At 40.1% G+C, this 24709-nt stretch overlaps 1 protein-coding gene across 2 annotated transcripts in view; it reads right to left on the bottom strand.

Annotated features, from left to right (window-relative positions):
* The window catches only part of Kpna6 (karyopherin subunit alpha 6), a 59015-nt gene extending 37057 nt beyond the window's left edge, over positions 1-21958 (bottom strand). The window contains exon 1 of one of the 2 annotated variants that reach the window (XM_077791670.1): positions 21880-21958. In XM_077791670.1, the coding sequence (XP_077647796.1) occupies positions 21880-21883 (4 nt within the window). In that variant the 5' untranslated portion in view covers positions 21884-21958. Of the gene's footprint in view, positions 1-17232; positions 17320-21879 lie in introns of those variants that run through there. The other variant, XM_077791669.1, reaches the window with a different exon arrangement.
* Between the last annotated feature and the right edge of the window lie 2751 nt (positions 21959-24709).

The raw sequence follows: 24709 nt of genomic DNA, 5'->3' as shown, positions 1-24709 counted from the left end.
GACATATTATACATACCTGGAGTATAGCTTATTGTAATTAGTATTCCATTCTTGTGGAGTTATACATTATGTAGAGTGTCACTTGTCGTGTATTCATATATGAACACAGGAAAGTTACATCTGATTCATTCTACTTTCTTTCCTAATCCTTCCCTGCAATTTCCCTTCATTCCTCTTTGTCTAATCCAATGAACTTCTATTCTGACCACCACACACATACCTTATTGTATGTTAGCATCTTTCCAATAAGAAAGAACATTTGGCCTTTGGTTTTTTGGGACTGACTTATTTAACTTAGCATGATGGTCTCCAGTTCCATCCATATATCGGAAAATCTCATAATTTCATTTTTCTTTATGGCTTGTAATATTCCACTGTGTATATATTCCACATTTTCTTTATCCATTCATCTGTTGAAGGGCACCTAGGTTGGTTCTGTAGCTTTGCTATTGGGAACTGAGTTACTATAAACATTGATGTGGGGCTGGAGATGTGGCTCAAGCGGTAGCGCGCTCGCCTGGCATGCGTGCGGCCCGGGTTCGATCCTCAGCACCACGTACAAACAAAGATGTTGTGTCCGCCGAAAACTAAAAAATAAATATTAAAAAATTCTCACTCTCTCTCTCTCTCTCCTCTCTCACTCTCTGTTAAAAAAAAAAAATAAAAATAAACATTGATGTGGCTGTGTCACTGTAGTATGCTAAGTTGCTTAGGGCCTTGCTAAATTGTCAAAACTGCTTTGAATAGGGAATCCTCCCGCCTCAGCCTCCTGAACTGCTAGGATTACAGGTATGTACCATCACATTTGGCCCCAGGCTTTTTTATTTTTATTTTGAGATGGTCTTGCTGAATTGTTCAAGTTGGCTTTCAATTTGTGATCCTCTTGCCTCAGCCTCAGCTGGGATTATAGGTGTATGCCAATGTCCCTACCCATTTACAACTATTTAAACATTTTAAATAATGCATATTTTGTCAGAGAAACTACTGCATATTGGGCCGGGGATGTGGCTCAAGTGGTAGCACACTCTCCAGGCAAGCGCGCAGCCTGGGTTCGATCCTCAGCACCACATACAAACAAAGATGTTGTGTCCACCGAAAACTAAAAAAAATAAATATTAAAAAAAAGAAACTACTGCATATAACCAGCTGTTCCATGTATGAGATGAAAATATCATTATACCCTCAAGCTCACAAATATGGGTTTAAAGTATCCTGGATAACCGTTTGCTTTCAGACTTTCCAAATCAAAGTCTATATTCATAGTCTATGCTTCAAAAGGTATACCAAGATTACCAAGTGATCACTTTAAGGAACTTGTCTAAAACAACCCAAAAGCGCTCCATGAAAGAAATTAGGGAACTAGCTTATATTTTCTAGGTAATAATGTGACACACTTCAAAGGAGATAAGACCCTGGAACTCCAAGAAACAATCAACCTTTTCAAATTATGACCTTTGTCTTGGTACTAAACAGAGTGGGCACTCTTTTCAAAGGAAGGCCTTCTAATGAAACATTATTATAACTGCCCTGTCACTGAGATGTTCAGGCTTTAAATGAGGCAAACTGACTATTAGAGATACAACACAGTTTGTAAGCTTGTAATTCATCATAATGCACTAAAGGTTACTTAGTGGCACTGGGAAAAAAATAAGAGAAATAAAAATAAATTGCTCTTGGTGAGACTCTGTCTGCAAAAAAAAAAAAAAAAAGCTGGGGCTGTTGCTCAGTGGTAAAGCACCTTTGGATTCATTCCTAGTCCCAAATTAAATAAATAAATAGTCATTCTTGGTATGTGGCCTCTTTCTTCATGAATATAAGAAACCTACCTCCTCCCAGGCTGAACTAGCTTGCCTCTCCATTGACTCTTCACTAGGAATCTTACACAAATAAGTATTAATAAAAGATTCTTGGGTTAAAGCACCAAAGCTACTTACTAGTAAATTGAAAAGAAAGGGTTAGCTCCCTAATTCCTGGCCCATCGTGAAGTAATCAGCTTTCTTCTTCCACACCCTTCCACTATGATGTTCTGCCTTACCACAAACCCAAAAACAACGGGACCAGACAACCAGGGACTGAAACCTCTGACATCATGAACCAAAATAATTCTTTCCTACTTCACATTGAAAAAGAAAAAAGAAAGATGGGAGGGCTAGGCCAGAAATGGTGAAACACGCCTATAAGCCTAGCAACTCACAAGACTGAGGCAGGAGTTCCAGGCAAACACGGGCAACATTGTAAGGACTTGTCTCAAAATAAACTAAAAAGGGCTGGGGATGTGGCTCAAGCGGTAGCGCGCTCGCCTGGCATGCGTGCGGCCCGGGTTCGATCCTCAGCACCACATACAAAGATGTTGTGTCCATCGAAAACTAAAAAATAAAATATTAAAAGTTCTCTCTCTCTCTCTAAAAAAATAAATAAATAAATAAATAAATAAATAAATAAAATAAAAAGGGCTGGGGCAGGGTGTGGTGGCACACAACTGTAATCCCAGCAGCTTGGGAGGCTGAGGCAGGAGGATCCCAAATTTAAGGACAGCCTCAACAATTTAGCAAGTCCCTGTCTCAAAATAAAAAAATTAAAAGGGATGATGAAGTGGCTCAGTGGTAAAGCACCCTTGGATTCAATCCCAGGTGCCAAACAAATAAATACATAAATAAAAAGGGCTGGGATGTAGCTCAATAGTGAAGCGCTTGCCTAGCATGCAAGGGACTCTGGGTTTGATTCCTAGTACTACAGAAGGAAGGAAGGAAGGAAGGAAGGAAGGAAGGAAGGAAGGAAGGAAGGAAGGAAGGAAGGAAGGAAGGAAGGGAGGGAGGGAGGGAGGGAGGAAGGGAGGGAGAAGGAGGAGGAAGAAGGAAGAAAAGGGGGAGGGAAGAAGGAGGAAGTGTTGGTTAAGAAGAATACACTGGTGTTTAGAGCTCAGAGCCTTAGCAAGTGAATAAGTCTGTATAATGTGCCAAGGTTTTTTGTAGATGTAATTAATCTCTAATCTTCAAAACAATCCTAAGAAGTGGGCATGATTCCTAATCTACAGATGATAAAAATGAGATTCAGAGGTTAAGTGACAAGTCAGGAAGCTAATTAAAGTCAGCTCTGACTTGTTTGGTGCCAAACTTGGGGTTCTGTTCATTTTGTGAAAAAGGAAGCTATTGGCAACACTAAAATCATCAGAATTCTGGGGTGCGGTTTGGAGACTGGCCTCAGCAGCTTAATGAGGCTATAAACAACTTAGGGAGATCCTGTCTCAAAACAAAAAATAAAAAGTTCTAGGGATGTGGCTCAGTGACTAAGCAACCCTGAGTTCAATTCTTGGTACCAAGTAACACTAATGATGATGATGATGATTTTTTGAAATATTTATTTAAAAAATTAAAAGGGGGGGCTGGAGATGTGGCTCAGCGGTAGCGCGCTCGCCTGGCATGCGTGCGGCCCGGGTTCGATCCTCAGCACCACATACCAACAAAGATGTTGTGTCCGCCGAGAACTAAAAAATAAACATTAAAATTTCTCTCTCTCTGTCTCCCCTCTCTCACTCTCTCTTTAAAAAAAAAAAAAAAATTAAAAGGGTTGAAAGTGTAGCTCAGTGGTAGGGTGTCCTTAAATTCAATATCCAGTACTGGAGTGAAAGGGGGGGAAAAAAACCTCAAAGAGATTCTATTTATTTTCCCTTGCTTAAGAGCATCACACTTAAGACTAGGGATGTAGCTCAGTGGCTGAGTACTTGCCCAGCATGTGTGAGGCCCTGGGTTCAATCTCTAGTACTGCAATAAAATAAAATATGCCACATTACAATTATCATACCTGATTTTCAAGAACTCATATTTACAGTATAAATTTTTCTTTTATATCGAGTTTTCTCTCTAGAACACAAATCTAACCAGCTACAAAACTGAAGTACAACTGTAGGTCAACACCTATATTGGACTTGATTAAATCAAAATTCTCCCAAAGTCAGCCAGCCACAATGCTGAAATTTGAAAGGTGGGAAGATAACACACAATACACAAGAGATACTAAGAGATTAATAAATCCAAACATTTAGAAGATATTCTTCTAAAACTTGTTTGGCTCAGTTTCTTATCAAAGATATCACAACAAAACAAAACAGGGGCTGGGGTTGTGGCTCAGTGGTAGAATGCTTACCTAGTATGTGTGAGGCACTGAGTCTGAGCCTCAGCACCACATAAAAATAAATTAAATAAAGGTATTGTGTCCACTACAACTAAAAATATTCATTCACTGAGTAGATAATTACTGCAAATGAATACAAAGTTGGTAGCAAAATTTTGGTATTGCTGATTCACAATTTTGCTAGCTAAAAACAATACTTCAGAAGTAGTTCCAGGAATCTCACCATCTCCAATTCTTCCTACTGACCATCAGCCATACACTTGTGAGTGCTGCTTTTTATTCATCCCCCGCCCTAGCAACTGCCCCATTTCTCAGTTCTCATGAAGAACAAAACAATTTTTCTCTTTTTTTTTAAATCATGAACTATTTAAACCCTGAAAGTGTGGTTTAGGGGGGTTGTGGCTCAGTAGTAGCATGCTTGCTTGGCATGCATGAGGCATTGGGTTCGATTCTCAGCACCACATACAAATAAATAAAATATCTATATATAGATAGATATATATAAAAGAAAGAGTGATTTAGGAGAATAAACATCTATAAATTTGCCACTAAAATTCAACAAAAACTTTTAACAATGCCACTACCTCAGAGATGAAGTAGGACAACAAAGGAATGACTACAATTAGAGAGTGACTGGGGAACAATGGAACTCAGTGAGGAAGTAAAGAGAACCCTAAACAGCACGGAGACTAGAGATGGCAGGGAAACAAAGTCAAAGCAACTGCAACCCCAGCTCCCCAACTGAGGTCAGGGTTGGGGAACCACATTTTGCATGGGGAGTGGGATTAAACAGGAAAGTCTAAGCAACTACCACCACCACCACCACCACAAACAGGCAGTCCTAATCACAGAGCTCCATAGAACTCACAGGTATTAAACCTAGTTTGGGAGCTGCCTGAGGTCAGTGTGACTGTTGTATTCCAGAGAACGAACTCACATTGTCTTCTATCCTTCGAGCCCAAGCTGCTACAGCACAGCAGCAGCTTGAGAATGGACCCATTTCTAGAATCTACCCTGCCTTAAGGACCTGAGGATAGGCCTTTCTACAGACCGGGACTCTTGGATCACAGAAGCCTCTGCCAAAAGCCCTAGTTATAGAAGTACTCAACTTGAAGTGCCTAATGATAGACCCTTTGAAGCCTGCAGCTCTGAGATTGCAACTACTAGTTGCAGAAGCCCCAGCACCATCTATGATCTCCCTAAGAGGCCAGAGAACATGCCCCTCTGTACCACTTGCCTTACTGGTGCCTGTAGTTAAGTACCTTTGGAAGTCCATGTCAATTGCAAAGTTGTACCGATACCTGAACATTACCTGCAGTCCAGACCACTGTGGCATGCCCAGACACTGCTGATGTTGATTACTGCTGAAACCACACAAAGACTATATTTCTGTGCTCTATAAAGTCCTTACCCAACCAAAAACCCACATCCCATGTTAATGAAAAACTCTTCCCCTCTTAAGGTTACTCAATAAATGAAATATGTGAAAAGAAATTAAAAATAATGATCCCAAGGAAATAGTGAGTTACAAGAGAATATAGACAATTCAGTGAAATAAGGAAAGCAATTCATAATCTGAATGAGAAATTCAACAAATAATAAATCACAGCTGAAGAATATAATCAGTGAAACAACAACAAAAAATACAACTGAGGGGGCTGGGGATAGCTGAGTTGGTAAAGTGCTTGCCTCACGTGCACAAGGCCCTGGGTTCAATCCCCAGCACAACAACAACAACAAAAAAAAGTTGAGAACCTTAACAACAGATTAGACCAAGCGGAATAAAGAATTTCTGAACCTGAAGACAGGTCTTTTTAAACGACCCTGTCAGAAAAAATTAAAATAAAATAGAAGAATGAAGAAAGCCTACAAAACTTATGGGATATCATTAATACTTTCATTTAAAGCAAATACTTGCATTACAGCGGTTGTGAAAAGGCACTGCAAACTTGAAATAATAGCTAAAAATTTGTCAAGTCTTGAAAGAAACATGAACATGCATGTATTTTGTCTAACCACAATAAAATAAAAGTAGAAAACAATAGTGACTCAGGACGCTGAGGCCCTAAGCAATTTAGTGAGACCCTGTCTCAAAATAAAATATTAAATGGCAGGTGGAATGGCACACACCTGTAATCCTAGCTGCTTGGAAGGCTGAGGCAGGAGGATCTTGAGTTTAAATAAAGCCAGCCTCAGCAACTTAGTGAGAGTGTAAGCAACTCAGTGAGACCCTACCTCCAAATAAAAATACAAAAAAGGGCTGCAGATGTGGCTCAGGAGTTAAGCACTCCTGGGTCCAATCCCCAGTTCTAAATAAATTAATTTAATTAAAAATTGAAGAAGGGTTGGGGATGTGGCTCAGTGGTTAAGTATCTGGGTTCAATTTCCAGTACCAAAGAAAAGATATGGAAAGCAAGCAAAACAATCAGGTTGGAGGTATAGCTTAGTGGTAAAGTGCTTGTTTGGCATGTGTGAGGCGCTGGGTTCAATCCTCAGAAGTGCAACAAACAAAACCTAGACATCAGGAACAAAAAAGAAAAAGGAAAAAATATTCAAATATATGGAACCTGAACAAATGTTCCTGGAAAACTACTTGCACCACTTTTATTCAACGTAGTAGTTGGAGTTTAATAACAGTAAAACCTATGGGATAAAGCAAAATCAGTCCTAAAATATATATATATATATATATATATATATATATATATATATATTTTAGGACTGATTTTATTTATAATAATAAATGTATACATAAAAATAATAAATGTATACATAAAAAATAAATAATAAATGTATACATAAAAAATAAAAGATCTCAAATAAACAACCTAATGTTGTACCTCAAGGACCTAGGAAAGCAAGAGGGTTTTTTTTTTTTTTAATGTGGTGCTGGAGATCGAACCCAGTGCCTCATGTGTGCTCCATGCTAGGCAAGTGCTCTAACACTGAGCCACAACCCCAGTCCACCAAACCTCATATTTAGAAGAAGAAGAAAAATAACAAAGGTTGGGGATATAGCTCAGTTGGTAGGGTGCTTGCCTAGTATGCATAAGGTCCTGTGTTTGATCCCCAGGGCCGCAAAAGAAAACAAAAACCCCCAAAGAGCAGAAATAAATAAAATAGAGATTAAAAAAAAATACAAAAGATCAAGGAAATGAAAAGTTTTTTTAAATAGATAAACAAATCTTTAGGTAGACTAACAAAGAGAGAGAGAGAGAGAGAGAGAGAGAGAGAGAGAGAGAGAGAGAGAGAGAATTCAAATAAGTAAAATTAGAGATGAAAGGGAGACATTACAACTGATACCAAAGAAATACAAAGAATCATTAGGGACAATCATGAATTATCTGCCTACAAATTGGAAAACCTAGAGGAAATGGATAAATCTCAGGATACATACTAAAATTGACCCATGAGGACACAGAAAACCCCAACAAAACAGCAGCAAGTAATAAGACTGAATCAGTAATAAGGTCTCCAAACATTGAAAAGCCCCAAAACAGATGGCTTCACTGCTGAATTTTACCAAACATTTAGAAAAATAACACCAATTCTCCTCAAATTATTTTGAAGAGTTAAGAGAAAAAGTCCTTCCAAATTAATTGCATAAGACCAGCACTACCCTGATACCAAACCAGACAAGGACACAACAACAAATAAGAAAACTACAGGGCTGGGGATGTGGCTCAAGCGGTAGCGCGCTCGCCTGGCATGCGTGCGGCCCGGGTTCGATCCTCAGCACCACATACCAACAAAGATGTTGTGTCCGCCAAGAACTAAAAAATAAATATTAAAAATTCTCTCTCTCTCTCTCTCTCTCTCTCTCTCTCTCTCTCCTTAAAAAAAAAAAAATTAAAAAAAAAAAAAAAAAAAAAAAAAAAGAAAACTACAGACAATTATTCCTATGGACAGAGTTGTAAAAATTCTCAATCACAGCAGAAATATTATACAACATGATCAAGTATGATTTATCCCAGGAATGCAAGGATGATTCAACATACACAAATTAATAAGTGTAATATATAATATCAACAGAATGAAAGACAAAAATCTTATGATCATCTCAACAGATGTAGAAAAAGCATTTGATAAGATTTGACATCCATTCAGGATAAAAACTGTCAATAAATTAGGCAAAGTAGGAAAAGCTATATATGACAAACCTACAACAAACAACACACTAAAATGGGGAAAAACTGAAATGTTTCCTTTATAATCTGAAGCAAGACCAGGATGTCCACTTTCACCACTTTTATTCAACATAGTACTTGGAGTTTAGTAAGAGCAATTAGGGCAAGAAAAAGAAATAAAGGGCATCAAAATTGGAAAGGAGGAAATTAAATTATTCCAGTTTGCAGATGACATGATTTTGTATACGGAAAAACCTAGATTCTACCATGAAACTGTTAGAACTGATAAACAAATTTAGTTAAGTTGCAGGATACAAAATCCACAGACAGAAAATAGCATCACTTTTATATACCAACAACACATTTGCTGACAAAGAAGTTAGTTAAAAAAGCAATCCCATTTTCACAATAACTCCAAAAAAAAAAAAAAAAAAAAAAAGGACTGGGGCCAGGTGCAGTGCCACACACCTGTAATCCCAACAGCTCAGTAGTCTTAGGAGGATTGGAAGTTCAAAGCCAGACTCAGCAATTTAGTGAGGCCCTAAAGCAACTTAAGACAGATCCTGCCTCTAAATTTAAAAAATTTTAAAAAGAACTGGGGATATGACTCAGAGGTTAAGCAGCCCCTGGGTTCAATTCCCAGTACAAAAGAGAAGAAAAGGACTAGGGACGATGTAGTTCAAAATATCAGAAAACCAAACCCAACAGCACAACAAAAATATCATACACCTAACATGTACAAGGCCTACCACACATAAAAGGGCAAATGATCTGAATAAACACTTTATTCAGGGGGTGATAATGAGGATTAAACCCTGAACCCAGGAGTGCTCTAACACTGAGTTATATATGTCCCCAGTCCTTTTCTTATTTTTTATTTTGAGACACGGTCTCACTAAATTGCCCAAGGTTGCCTTGAATTTTGGATCCTCCTACCTTAGCCTCCTGAGTCACTAAAATTACAGGCATGTGCCACTGTACCCAGCTTAAAGAGCCATTTCTTAAAAAAAGTCATATAAATGGTCAGCAAATATATGAAAGGATGTTCAATATTAGGTATAAGGAAAATGCAAACCAAAATCACAATGAGATACCATCTCATCCCATTTAGAGCAGCAATTACAGAAACAAATAAATAACAAATGCTGGTGAGGGTGCAGAAAACAACAGTGTTACATATTGTTGGGAATGTAAATTAGAACATTCACTATCGAAAACAGTATGGTGGTTCCTCAGAATACTAAAAGTTGAGCCAGACGTGGTGGTGCACACCTGTAATCCCATTGGATAGGGAGGCTGAGGCAGGAAGATCAGGAGTTCAAAGTCAGTCTTAGCAATTTAGAGAGGCCCTAAACAACTCAGCAAGACCCTGTCTCTAAAACAATCCTAAAAGTTGAACTACCACAAAATCCAACAATCCCACTACTCGGTATTATAATCAAAGGAAATAAAATTGTAATGTCAAATGAGATTCCTGCACTTCTTACTACAGCATTATTTACTACAGCCAAGATCTGAAACAAACCAAGGTGTGCATCAACAGATGAATGAATAAAGGAAATGAGATATATACATAATGCACTATTATTCAGCCATAAAAAATAATGAAATCAGGGCTGGGGTTGTGGCTCAGCGGTGGAGGGCTTGCCTAGAATATACAGGGCCCTGGATTCGATCCTCAGCACCACATAAAATAAATAAATAAATAAAATAAAGGTATTGTGTCCAACTACAACTAAAAAATAAATGTTAAAAAAATGAATGAAATCATGCCATTTGTGGCAATGTGGATGAAACTGGATGTTAAGTGCTATGAGCCATACACAGAAAGAAAGACACTGCATGTTCTATTCATTTGTGGAAGTTTAAAAAAAAATGATCTCATAAAGAAGAAAAATATTGGGCTGGGGATGTGGCTTAAGTGGTAGCGCGCTTGCCTGGCATGCGTGCGGCCTGGGTTCGATCCTCAGCACCACATACCAACAAAGATGTTGTGTCTGCCAAAAACTAAAAAATAAAATATTAAAAAAAATTCTCTCTCTCTCTAAAAAAAAAAAATATATAAAAGTTGTCACTAGAGACTGGGAAAAGTAGAATATCGGGGATTAGGGCTGGGGATGTGGCTCAAGCGGTAGCGCGCTCGCCTGGCATGCGTGCGGCCCGGGTTCGATTCTCAGCACCACATACCAAAGATGTTGTGTCCGCCGAGAACTAAAAAATAAATATTAAAAAAAAATTCTAAAAAAAAAAAAAAAAAAAGAATATCGGGGATTAGATAACAGGCAGCAAAATGTAGTTAAGAGCAATTAGTTCTATAGCAGAGTAGGGCAACAATCTAATCTACAACAATTTATAATATATTTCAAAATTACTAGAAAAGTCCAAAGACTTCCAACACATTAAAAAATAATGGAAGACAAAGAAATGCTGACTACCCTGGGTTGATCATTATATCACATACATTTACTGAATAAGCATAAAGAATTATCATACTAGAGGAGCTGGGGATATAGGTCAGTTGGTAGAGTCACAAGGCCCTGAGTTCAATCCCTAGTACCACACACACACAATATTAATTAATTAATTAATTAATTTTAAAAAATTAAAAATGTGTAACTAATTAAAACAAATTTAAAAAGACTCATACAGAACCCCAGAAATATATACAAAAATTGTGTCAATTTTAAAAATTAAAAGAAAATATTTGAAATATTTGCCTATCCTACTTGAGGCCCTGTGCTCAACTCCCTGCATCACTGAAATAATAAGGGATTAAGGATTGGTATCGATATGGTCTCAGCTTTTCAAACCAGAAACTTGAGTCCTCCTTGAATTGTCGAGGATGCATGAATTGCCATTTCACTTATCCCTGTCTTTATGTCTAATCACTGAGATGTCCAGGCCTACTTCCTAATTATTCCTGGACTCTGTCTCTTTTTCTTCATTCCAATTGCTATTGCACTAATTCAGGTCCTTATAAGCTTTTTTTTTGGATATTACAAGACTCATCAACTTGCTTACTCTCTCCTTACACCCAAATATTTCTGAGCATGTGTATGTGGTACTTGGATTGAACCCCATGCCTCACAATGCTCTACCACTGAGCTAAACCCCCAGCCCTTATTTTAGTATTTTACCTTGAGACGGGGTCTCACTAAAGCCCAGGCTGCCCTCAAACTTGAGATACCCCTGCCTCAGACTTCCAAGTAGTTGGGATTACAAGTGTGTACCATCACATTGGCTATTCTCAAACTTCTTATAACAGTTTGCCTCTCTTCTCTCATCTGTGCCAATCTATTGTAAAGGCTGCTGACCAACTACATGATGACAAATTATTTTTTGTTTATTTGACCTCTTGGCAGCACTTAATTCTGATAGCCACTTCCTTTTTGAAATACCCTCTTTCCTCTGGTCTTTGAGAGTTCCATTACTCCTATTTTCTACCTCCAATTCTGGTTGCTGTTTCTTTTCTTCTTGCACATCAAAGCTGATGTACCTTGAGGTTCTCTTTTTCTCCCCACATTTTTTTTTTTAAAGAGAGAGTGAGAGAGACAGAGAGAGAATTTTTTAATATTTATTTTTTAGTTTTCAGTGGACACACATCTTTGTTTGTATGTGGTGCTGAGGATCGAACCTGGGCCACACGCATTCCAGGCGAGCGCGCTACCACTTGAGCCACATCCCCAGCCCTCTCCCCACTTTTTTCCTTTCTTTTTTTGGTACTGGGGGTTGAATCCAGGGCTTTGTACACAGTAAGCATGTGCTCTGACACTGACCTTTATCCCCAGCCCCGCTCCCTCCTTCTACCTCAACTCCTACCATAGAGATGGAGATGAATTATATAGATGATCAAACTCTATCTCCACTCCAAGACCTCACTTTTGAGATAGACTTCTATATTCCAGTGCTTAGATCAGATATCCCCAAATATCCAAGTTTAAAATCATCCCAGTGAACAGCATCTCTATCCATTCTGCTACTCAAATCAAGAAATCTAGGAGTCCTGTCTGATCCCTACACGTACTCAGCTTCCACCACTAGATGAAATTAATAATAAAGTCTTGCATATTCAAATCCCTACTATTTTCACTTCAATCACTGCAATCATCATCTCTAGTTAGGACTACCACACTACTTAAAAGAATCTCCTAGTTTTAACTGGGTACAGTGGCACACATCTATAATCCCAGTGACTTAGGAGGCTGAGACAGGAATATCACAAATTTGAGGCCAGCCTCAGCAACTTAGCAAGACCCTGTCTCAAAATAAAAATTTCAAAGGGCTGAAGAAGTAGCTCAATGGCAGAGCATCCCTGATTCAATCCCTAGTATTTGGGGGGAAGGAGACTCTCCTAGTTGAAATCTTACTGCACTCTCACTCATTCTCTCCAGAGCAGTCCAATGTATAATTAAATATATATGTATACATATCTTAAAATTTATATATTAATATTTATACAGAAATAAATAAGATCATAAGCTGGATGCAATGGCACACACCTGTAATCCCTGCAATTTAGGTGGCTGAGGCAGGAGGATCACAAATTCAAGGCCAGCCTCAGCAATTTAGCAAGACCCTGTCACAAAATAAAAATAAAAATAACAAGGGTTGGGAATGTAGCTCAGTGGTAGCACCCTGGGTTCAATCCTTAGCACTGTGAAAACTAATAAGATCATGTCACTTCCGAGATTAAAGCCTTTCAATTGCATTTTGCAGCCTTCAGGATAAAGTCCAAACATCATTCCCTTATGTTATCAACACAACTAACCAATCAATCTTTGCTTCTGAAATACTCTATACCTATTAACCAATTAATGCTACCAACTTTTATCTACTGATCAGATAGCCAAGTTTTTCTGAAACAAGTTATAACAAGGACTGGGGTTGTGGTTCAGCAGTACAGCACTCGCCTAGCATGTGTGAGGCCCTGGGTTCTATTCTTGGCATCACATAATAAAGGTATTGTGTCCAACTACAACTAAAAAATAAATATTAAAAAAGCTATAACAAGCAGGTGATATTAGTTCATTCACATTTAACATACCACTCAGTCCTGTAGTCTGCCTAGTTAAGTGGATTTACAAGATATCTAGTTTTAACTAAATTAACACACAAAAGGGGTAAGTGGCTTAGAGTCCTACCAAGAAAATGACTGGAGCCGGGTATGGTAGTGCACTCCTGTAATCCCTGCAGTTTAGGAGGCTGAGGCAGGAGGATCTCAAGTTCAAAGCCAGCAACATTGAGGTGCTAAGCAATCTTGTCTCTAAATAAAATACAAAATAGGGCTGGGCATGTGGCTCAGTGGTTGAGTGCCCACGGTTTAATCCCAGTTCCAAAAAAAAAGATTGAAAGATAATACTAACAATGTAAGCATAAGAGGAACAAAAAAATTGTAGAGTTGATGCCACCAAAAGTATAAGATGTTAAGTACCAAAATTAAGTAAATAACACATTACAGTAAAATAAAACAAGCTGGACATGGTGGTGAATACTTGTAATCCAAGTCACTCGGAAGGCTGTGGTGGGAGGATCTCAAATTCAAGGCTAGACTCAGCAACTTAGTGAGGCCCTAAGCAACACAGTGAGACTCTTCTAAAAATAAAAAAGGGCTGGGGATGAGGCTTAGTGGTTAAGCACCCCTGGGGTTCAATCCTTATATCACAATAAATGAATGAACCCATTCAAATACACATAATTTTGTAAAACAGAGTATTATAAAACAGATCAATCTAGGCAAATAAGACAAGCAATTCTTTTTTTTTTTTTTAAGAGAGAGGTGAGAGAGAGAGAGAGAGAGAGAGAGAGAGAGAAAAAAAATTTTAATATTTATTTTTTTAGTTTTTGGCGGACACAACATCTTTGTTTTTTTTGTATATGGTGCTGAGGATCGAACCTGGGCCGCATACATGCCAGGTGAGCATGCTACCGCTTGAGCCACATCCCCAGCCCAAGACAAGCAATTCTTGAGCTACATTTGGCCTTAAGTATCCTATCTTTTAGGCAGGCGTGGTGTCCCATACCTGTAATCCCAGCAGCTCAGAAGGCTCAGGCAGATGGATTTTGAGTTCAAAGCCAGCTTCAGCAATTTAGCGGGGCCCTAAGCAACTCGTTAAGACCCTATCTCTAAATAAACTATAAAAGGGCTGGGGATGTGGCTCAAGTGGTAGCGCGCTTGCCTAGCATTCGTGAGGCACTGGGTTCGATTCTCAGCACCACATAAATGTAAAATAAAGATTGTGTTCACCTAAAAAAACTAAAAAAATTAATATTTTTTAAATAAATAAATAAATAAACTATAAAAGAAGGCTAGGGATGTGGCTCAGTAGTTGAGCACCACTGGGTTCAATCCCCAATACCAAAAAAAAAAATAAAATAAAAATCCTATCTTTGGTTAACTTTATGTTTTTACATTTTAAAAGTTAACAAGTATCATTTAGAAAGTACTTAACACAAAAAAAACCCAGATTAACAGCTTCAAGAGGGAGAGTATTATGGAAAGAAATGGAAAACCACGTAATAAGGCAACATTAAGCCCACAATAGGCTAGAACTTGGTAGATACAGAATGGAGCTCTCTAGTTTATCTGCCAGTCCCATTTGACTTATTTTATTCAATTATCCTCTAGAATGTAAACTGGATTTCACCACAAAGACAGCTTTTTGTCTATTTTGTTCACCACTGCTTTTCTAGAGCCTAGAACAGTCTCTGGCACATGGTGCACAAACATTAGCTGAAAATTTAATGAATTACTGTGGTCTACTTACACTCTAAAAATAGAAGCTTCAGACAAGTATTTGAACAAGTATTTGAATGGATATTACAGGACTGGAAGTTGAACCAGGTGAGTTAGTGAATGAGCAGTGAATGTGAAGGCCTAGGACATTACTTAGACTACAAGAAATTTACAAAAATATTTTTCTTAGATGTGCATGGTGGCACAAGCCTGTAAAAAAAAGCCTAGCAACTCAGAAGGGTGAGGCAGGAGAATTGTTAAGTTCGAGGTCAGTCTGGGCAAATTACGGAGACCCTGTCTCAAAAAATATAAAAGATGCTAGAGCTGGAAGCAGTGGAGCTCTGCAATCTCAGCAGCCGGGGAGGCTCAGGCAGGAGGATCCAAGTTCAAAGCCAGTCTCAGCAACTTAACAATGCCCTGTGCTAGGCATGGTGGCACACGCCTGTAATCCCAGTGACTCAGAAGGCTGAAGGAGGAGAATTGTGAGTTCAAAGCCAGCCTCAGCAATGAGGCCCTAAAAAACTTGGCAAGACCCTGTTTCATAAATAAATAAATTTATAGGGGCTGGGGATGTGGCTCAGTGATTGAGTGCCCCTGGGTTCAATCTCCAGGGCGCCCCCCCCCCCAAAAAAAGTGCTGGAGATGTAGGTCTTTTTGTTTCTTCAAAAATAAATTTACCTTAGCTTATAGTAACTTTACTTCATAAAGATTTTTCATATTAACAGACTAAAACACATTGTTTAGCTTTAGAAAAGTATTTTCTTTTGTGCTCTACTACTGAGTTAAACCCCTAGCTGCCCCTGCTTTTTTTTTTTTTTTTTTGGGGGGGGTGCCAGGGATTGAATCCAAAGTGCTGCTTAATCACTGAGTAATATCCCCAGCCCTTTTTATTTTGAGACAGTCTTGCTAAGTTGCTTATAGCCTCACTAAATTGCTCAGGCTGGCACTGAATTTGGGATCCTCCTGCTTCAGCCTCTTGAGGCACTGTGATTATAGGCATTAAGACAGAGTCTGGACAGGTGCCCAGGCCAGCCTCAAACTTGCAATTCTGTTGTCTCAGTCGCCTTAGTGGCTAGGATTACATTCATGTGACACCATACCCAACTCTTTTCTAATGCATTTAAAATTTTTTAAAAAAATATTTTTTAGTTGTAGATGAACACAATACCTTTATTTATTTATCTTCATGTGGTGCTAAGAATCGAACCCAGTGCCTCACCTGTGTTAGGTTGAGTGCTCTACCACTGAGCCACAACCCCAACCCCTAAAATAACGTATTTTTTTTAATTTTCGTTTTTTTAGTTGTCAATGGACTTGTATTTTACTTGTATGCAGTGCTGAGAATTGAACCCAGTGCCTCACACATGCTAGGCAAGTGCTCTCTACAACTCCAGCCCAATAATTTCTTTTTGTTTTGTGGTGCTGAGGATTGAACCCAGGGCCTTGTTCATGCAAGGCAAGCACTTTACCAATTGAGCTATTTCCCCAGTCTTAAATATATATTGTTGATGTTTGAGGAAGACTTTTTGTGTGTGTGTGATGCTGGGGATTAAACCCAAGGCCTTGTGCATGCAAGGCAAGCACTCTACCAGCTGAGTTATATCCCCAGCCCCTGTACTTTTTAATTTTAACATTTTAACCTTTTTTGCTAAAAACTAATAAGACAGGCACGCATTAGAACCAGGGGCACAGCTTAGTGGAGAGGGCTTGACTAGCATGTGCAAGGCCCTGAGTTCAATTCCAGCACCACAAAAAAACAAACAAACAAACAAACAAAAAAAAAAAATCCACACATTAACCTTGATCTACATAGTGTCAGGATCATCAATATCACTGTCATCTACCTCCACATCTCGTTCCACTCCACTGGAAGATTTTCAGGGGCAGTAACATGCATGGAGCTTGTCATCTCCACAATAATATCTTCTAAAGAATACTTTCTAAAGAACCTGAGGCTCTTCTTGAAAGCCTGTTAATTCTTTTCAGAAATATGTTCATAAGAGCTGGGGTTGTGGCTCAGTGGTAGAACTCTTGCCTAACATGTGTGAGGCACTGGGTTCTATCCTCAGCACCACATAAAGTAATTTTTTTAAAAAAGAAAACATGTTTATGATGATTTGCTTCTGCATGTTACTGGGGGTTGAACCCAGGGCTTCATACATGCTAGGCAAGCGCTCTACCACTGAACTTATCCGCAGCAGTTTTTTTTATTTTTAACTAGAATTGCTTATAAGCAGATACCATGAACATTCCTCTTTATTAATGAAAACCTTCTGCTGTTGGATCCATGTTTCAAACTTGTCTCTTTTTTGAGAGAGGGTCTCATTATGTTGTCAAGGATGGCCACAAACTCCTGGGTTCAAGTAATCCTCCTGCTTCAGCCTTCTGAGTAGCTGGGACAAAAGATATGTGTCAACACATCTGGTTGATGTTTTCAAACTTTTTTTTTTTTTGCAGTACTAGACATTATACACATATCTTCACGGTCCACTACGATCTATGTCTCCAGCCCTTTTATTTTTTGGTACTGGGGAATGAAGCTTTACCATTGAACTACATCGTTCCACTGAAAGATTTTCAGGGGCAGTAACATGCATGGAGCTTTTTTTTTTTTTTCTGAGACAGGGTCTCACTAAATTGCTGAGACTGGCCTCAAACTTTTAATCCTCCTTCCTTAGCCCACAGAGTCACTCACATTACAGACTTGGGCCACTACTCTGAGACCTTTCCAGTTTTTATTTTGAGACAGGGTCTTGGTAAATTATACTGGCTGGCCTCTAATTTGTAATCATCTTGTCTTAGCCTCTGGGCGAGCTAAGATTACAGGCACGTGCTGCCACACCCAGTATGTTTTCAAACATTTAAAGGAGCTTGTTAAGTTCTGCAAAATGGTTTTCTTCAGCTGTATGTTCACAAGGCAAATGGAATATTTCATCTCCATTATAATCTTATGGAATCACTATAATTGCCACCCACTATTGACTAAAAGGTCATTATGTGCTACATGAGTTTACTCTGGTCTTGCCTCAGTTACTGAATCTTTCTGTGCTTCAGTTTCCTCAACTAAAACATGAGAAACTGTCTGGGGTTGTAGTTCAGTGGTAGAACCCTTGCCTAGCATGTGCGAGACACTGGGTTCTATCCTCAGCACCACACAAAAATAAAGAAATAAAGGTATCGGGCTGGGGATGTGGCTCAAGCAGTAGCGCGCTCTCCTGGAATGCGTGCGGCCCGGGTTCAATCCTCAGCACCACATACCAACAAAGATGTTGTGTCCGCCGAGAACTAAAAAATAAATATTAAAAATTCTCTCTCTCTCTCTCCTCTCTCACTCTCTCTTAAAAAAAAAAAAAGAAAGGTATTATGTCTATCTACAACTAAAAATATTTTTTAAAAATGAGAAACTGAGAATTAAAAAAGTTAACATATAAAGTATTTTGAAGGGTGTGCCTAGAACTTAGCAAGTTCCAAATAAGAATTGACTATTATTATAGCTTTCCTACCTCTTTTTTGAGACTCTCACACTGGTGAAACCCGAGTTAAAATACAAACTGGCAAAAAATAATAAAAGTTTAAAAAACTGGAAAATCGGGGCTGAGGCTGTAGCTCAGTGGTAGAGTGCTTGCCTAGCAAGCGTGAGGCACTGGATTCGATCCTTAACCACACTTATGGCAGGCAGGCTTCTCCAGAGGATGTCAGAATTATAATGATTGTTTTAGAGTTTATATTAATCAAGACCTACCACCCTGGGGCTGGGAAAAGGGCTGCCAGATTCCTAGTTAGCAAAGTAGTGGGAATGGTGATAAGATAACAAGTATCTGCAGGGTGCAGTGGCAGACACATGTAATCCCAGCAACTTCCAGAGACTTGGAAGGCTGAGTCAGGATGGGAAGTTTGAGATGAGCCTCAGCAACTTAGTGAGGCCCTAATAAAAAATAAAAACGGGGCTGGGATTGTAGCTCAGTGGTAGAGCACTTGCCTCGCACTTGTAAGGCCCTGGATTCGATCCTCAGCATCACAGTAAAAAATAAATAAATAAAAATATATTGTGTCCATCCACAATTTAAATAAATATATGAAAATGACTGGCTCAGTGGTTCAGTGCTGTTGGGTTCAATCCCTGTGTACCGCCCCCCCTCCAAGAAAAACAAGTACCTGCCAAGACTAATGAGATTTAAGTCTTTGCTAGGGAGGATCAAGATAACGTAAACCCCCAAAGCTGCAAGCTTCACTTAGAGATCTGTTAAGGGCAATGAACCTTAGAACAGCAGAAGAAGTATAGGATATAGGCCAGAGCTGGAGCAGAGAACACATGGGAGACAGTAAAACAGCAGACTGTGGACTTGGAAGGTAAGGGCAGGCCATGTTAGTATCCTTGGCACCCACAGGATGTAGATTATCAGCCTTGGACTAGTCGCCTAATCTTCTCAAAGCCTCAGTTTGTCATTTTAAATGGGGATAACCCAAACTATCTTGGATTAGATGTCAGGATTAAACATTAGTCCTATATTAGTTCTAACCCCATGGTAATATGAAAAGTAAAAAGGCTGACAACCAAAAAGCCAAGGCAGGACAACAGGGGAAGCAATAGCACAGATGGAGCTGATAGGGGCAAGTTACCTACATCTAGACTAAAAATTCTCTTCAGGACCCTAGTCAGATTTTGTTGTTCTATTGAAAAACTTTCACCTTGAATTCTACCAGAAAAGTACTAACACCTGAAAATATTATTAGAGGTTTATGTGCAGCAAAATTGGTAAGAACCTCACTCCTAATTTGGTTGCTTATTATCTCTCAGATTGTTTCCCAATGTATTCCACTAAGCTTAATAAATATTATTTTCTTCTCTTTGAGGCACTTATGTTTCTGAAACTGAAGACCAACACAAAATCTATAACAAATATAACAAAAGCATCTATAATAAAAGTTCCTAAGATAGATTTTTGTTTTATTTTGATTTCTTTTTTCCAGTGCTGGGGATCGAACCTGGGGCCTTACCACTGAACTATATTCCCATCCCACTAAATTTCTGTCATTAATATATAAAGCTGTAGCTACTCATACAGGCCTATCAGTCTTATTTCCAGAGGATTCTGGAAAGCAGAGCACTTAGGGAAAAGGAACTAACATTATTGAAGGTGGAAAGGAATCTGATATTTACAAAGCCCTTATTAGGCTCCAAACAACTTGACAACACTACCATCTTTCTAGGTACTGAAATTTGAACCCAGGGGTATTTTACCACTGAGCAAATCCCCAATCCTTTTTTATTTTGAGACAAAGTCCTGCAAAGTTACTTAAGGCCTTGCTTATTTGCTGAGGCTAGCCTCAAACTTGCAATCCTCCTGCCTCAGTTTCCTGAGCCACTGTAATTACAGGTTTGCACCAGTGTACCCAGTCCTTTCCTATTTTTTAGAAATGAGGAACAGAAGGCTGAAAAATGAAGGGAAATAACATTTATTGTGGACTATGCTAGATACTTTCCATATGCATCGTTTCATCTGTCAATTAAACGACTTCTCTGGATGAAGGCCAAAAATCAGTAGGCCTGATGTATAAAACCACATACGATTTAAAAGTCACTGCCTTGCTGCTCAAGGGAATATTTATTTTGCTCAGGACCAGAGATAACACAAAATTCTATAATTCCACTTAGTTCCCCCACACAACAATTGGGGTCAGCAATTCACCCTGAACTTTTCTGGTTTCATTCAGACTTCAAAGATTTAAAAGTGGGCACACAGATTTAAAAGTGGACACACACACACACACACACACAAATAAGTAAATAAATAAATAACCACACACAACCTTTACAACTTTGTGTAGGGTTAAAAGCTTCCTATCCCCTTCTTCCAGTCCAACCACTAGAGGGCCAGGCCATAAAAAGCCTTTAAAAACTAGGGCTCTGGAGTGATCATCTTGGATCACCCACTGTATATGACCTTGGGTAAATTACTTTACCTAAGCCTCAGTTTTCCCATCTGTAAAACAGGAATAACTGTAGTACCATTATCATAAGATTGTACAAATTAATTAAAACAGGACAAGTAAGGCAGCGGAACAATGCCTGCACAGACAGCTTAGCAAATTTAACAGTTTTCGATGCTGTAGACGGATAACCATTGGTGGTTTTGTTTCTAATTCAAAGACTTCGCCATCGTAGCCTCGTGGGGAAGAGGCCTTGCCAACCAGAGTCCCCACAAAAGGATCAACAGGTCTCTCTTTTTCTCCCATTCAGGACTGATCTGGAAACCTTAAGTCCCCGACCTTATGTATGACCAAGAGGTCTTGGCCTCTGGTTCTACCACAACGAAGACTGTCATTCGGAGTCTAATCGAACCACCCTGTTTCCGCCTCGGCTAGATAAGTTCTGGCCTTCAGCGGCCCAAGCTGCCCTCGACCTGGCTGCCCCTGGTTACCGGTTCAGAAGTAGCTAGCCCAGAGACGCAGATACGACTTCCCTGAGTTCAGGAAACCCACTGAACCTAGTCAATTAGAGCGTCGGCCAAACACACGACCGGAGAAGGCTCCCTTGGCTGTGCCCAGGCCTGCCGCCGGGAGCCCGTCCCCCAGCCCCATTCTCCGCGCAGGCTAGAAGGTGTCCCCCTTTCTACCCCTACAGTACGTGAGGATTTAGACCCGAGGCTAGCACGTGGGGGCTCCAGGCGTACCAAGGTGTCCCCGGAACCGGCCCCCGAGGACTGCTCCCGGCGCGGCCATAGTCCGGCCCCAAATTGGCCTGAGGGGCACTCCCGGCCTGGTTTCTCTTCTCAGACCTATCTAGAGAGGCTTTCAGACATCTTCTGCAGATCGGGGACAAGCGCTCGCCAGACCCACACCCCCAAACTGCCTCAACCCATGCACCCAATTGCCCGGTTTCCTTACCCATCGCGGCACCGCTCGCTCAGACTTGGCGGCGGCAGCTGCGGTAGCTTCAGCAGACAATATGGCGGATCTGCGGGACGGCACACCGAATAGGACAAATTCACCCTCGGACGAAACGCATTTCCCCCCTCCCCCGCCCCTTCTCGCCTAGATTACACTAAAGAAGCGCATTTAAAGAGACCGCAGCCAGTAACGGTGGGGAATAGGGATGAAACGCGAAAGTAGTGGCTGGGTGGGGAGAAATTGGAAGAAATGCATAATAAAGAAAGTTAAATGTGCCAAATTCTCGGCACATTCTGTTACTGTTTTTTCTCTGTAGTCTGGCCTCCCCCAGAAACTTTTTCGCCCAGAAACTCATCCCTTCCTTTGGTAATTAAAGCCAATTACAGACCCTGAACTGAATAAGAGTAAGGAATCATCTGGAGAAGAATAGTGACTCACTCAAGGCCATAGAGATACGGAAAGGAAGAAGTCAAGTCTAAACCCAGGTTTTCTAAGTCCATCACACAAAGCTGTACTTAAGACTGCAATCTTATTGGGAGATTAAGAAATAGAAAAATAGGGATTGGGAGTATATATATATATAACTCAGTGGTAGGGCACATACTTAGCATGCTCACAGACCTGGCCTTATCACCAAGCACAGAGAGAGAGAGAGAGAGAGAGAGAGAGAGAGAGAGAGAGAGAGAGAGAGAGAGAGAGAGAGAAAGGCCTGTGCAGCAAGCCTCTTGAGGGCAGGAATCAGTTTTATATTGTTCACCAGTGTATGGCCAGCACCTAGCTCAGTATCTGAGACATGGTATTGGATGAATAAACAAATACATAGGACAGTAAGTTACACAGAGCAAGTGGCATGATCTCCTTTTTTACCAATAAGGAAATAGAGGCTGGGAGCATTTATGTCATATGCCTTTTGAATCAAGAAAATGGCTGGACAGAGTGCCTATAATCCCGATGATTGAGGAGGACCAGAATTTCAGGATAGCCTCAGCAACATAGTGAGATTCTGTCTCAAAATTAAAAATAATAAAGGGCTGGAGGGGGGCTCACAAGTAAAGCACCCCTGGGTTCAATCCCCCATTACTACAAGAAATAAAGAATAAAAAAAAGTTATGGCTGGGACCCATTAGGTACTAGCTCCCTCTCCACACTGGGGATCAAACCCAGGCCTCATGTATGCTCTACCATTGAGCCATACCTCTTTTTTTTTTTTTTTTTTTTGGTACCATGGATTGAACTCAAGGGCACTCAACCAACCACTGAGTCACATCACCAGCCCTTTTTTGTATTTTATTTAGAGACAAGGTCTCATTGAGTTGCTTAGCACCTTGTTTTTTGCTGAGCCTGGCTCTGAACTCATGATCCTCCTGCCTCAGCCTCCCAAGCTGCTGGGATTCCAGGCTCCAGACCTCCTTTTTGGCATAATGAAATGCCGGTCCACCCACCTTTTACCTCAATCTAGAGCCAGGTTATGTCTTCAGGTCACAGGTCCCCAAAAGGACCTAAGTTTGAGAGAGAGAGAGAGAGAGAGAGAGAAAAGGGGGGAGGGCTATGTTTTAGAGATTAAAAAAAAAAAAGGACCTGAAGTACCTGTTATCTGGTACCCAGGGACTGTCAAAACAAATAGCCAACTCTAGTTGTGTGTCTGGCCCATTCAGGGAAAAACTCAAAAGGTAAACTGTAGGGGCTGGGGATATAGCTCAGTGGTGGAGCCTGTGCCTTCCATGTGCTAGGCCTGGGTTCAATTCTCAGCACACACACACAAAAAAAAGTAAACCGTCTCAAGGTTAGGAAAGGGAACACTCTATTTCCCTTCCTATTGTCACTGCTTAAGGTCAGATCTCATCACTCTGTTTATCCTGCCTCCAGATTCTCCCTTTCCCCAGTTTGTTAAAAGCAGAGATTACCTAAACCAGGCATGGTGGTTTAAATCAGGCCTGGTGGCTCATGCCTATAATCCCAGCAGCTCGGGAGGCTGAGGCAGGAGGAGTTCAAAGCCAGCCTCAGCAAAGGCAAGGCACTAAACAACTCAGTGAGACCCTGCCTCTAAATAAAATACAAAATAGGGCTAGAGATGTGGCTCGGTGGTTGAGTGCCCAGAGTACAATCCCCAGTACAAAAAAAAAAAAAAAAAAAGCAGAGACCTAATAGTGCCACACCTTGGTTTAGCAACTTCCCACTGCCTGGGTGCCAGATTAGGTAATTCCCAAACATTTCAATCTGGTACACAAATTGGTCTTTATCAGCTTCTTAGGCCACTCCCTATCAGGCAAACCAGGCTTCAAATATATTTAGGGAAACTTTTTTTTTTTTTTTCCCCCTCAAATATACTCCTATCTTCTCATGTGCATTTGCATATACTGTCCTCCACCCCTTGACCCTGTAGCAAGTATTCACTTTTTTTTTTTTTTTTTAGGTACTGAGGATTGAACTCAGAGGCACTTGACCACTGAACCACATTCCCATCTTTATATTTTATTTAGAGACAGGATCTCACTGAGTTGCTTAGTGCCTCACTTTTGCCTAGGGTGGCTTTGATCTCACAATCCTCCTGCCTCAGCCTCCAGAGCCACTGTGTGTGTGTGTGTTGGGGGGTGTATGGGTATATGTGTGTGTGGTGCTGGGGATTGAACCCAGGGCCTTGTGCATGCAAGGCAAGCACTCTACCAACTGAGCTATCTCCTCAGCCCCTGAGTATTCACTTTTAAGACACAATTCAACAATTACCCTTCAGGGAAGCCCACCTTTCTAATCGGGGTTCTGTCCTCTGTTTCTATAATACTGAAGCCAGATTTAAAGACAGGTAGTCAGTGTAGTTAGGTAAATCGGG

The sequence above is a fragment of the Urocitellus parryii genome, chromosome 11 (genome assembly GCF_045843805.1).
Source record: "Urocitellus parryii isolate mUroPar1 chromosome 11, mUroPar1.hap1, whole genome shotgun sequence".
Classification (NCBI taxonomy): Eukaryota; Metazoa; Chordata; class Mammalia; order Rodentia; family Sciuridae; genus Urocitellus; species Urocitellus parryii.
Note: the sequence above shows the minus strand (reverse complement) of the source record. Positions and strands in the feature narration are given on the sequence as shown.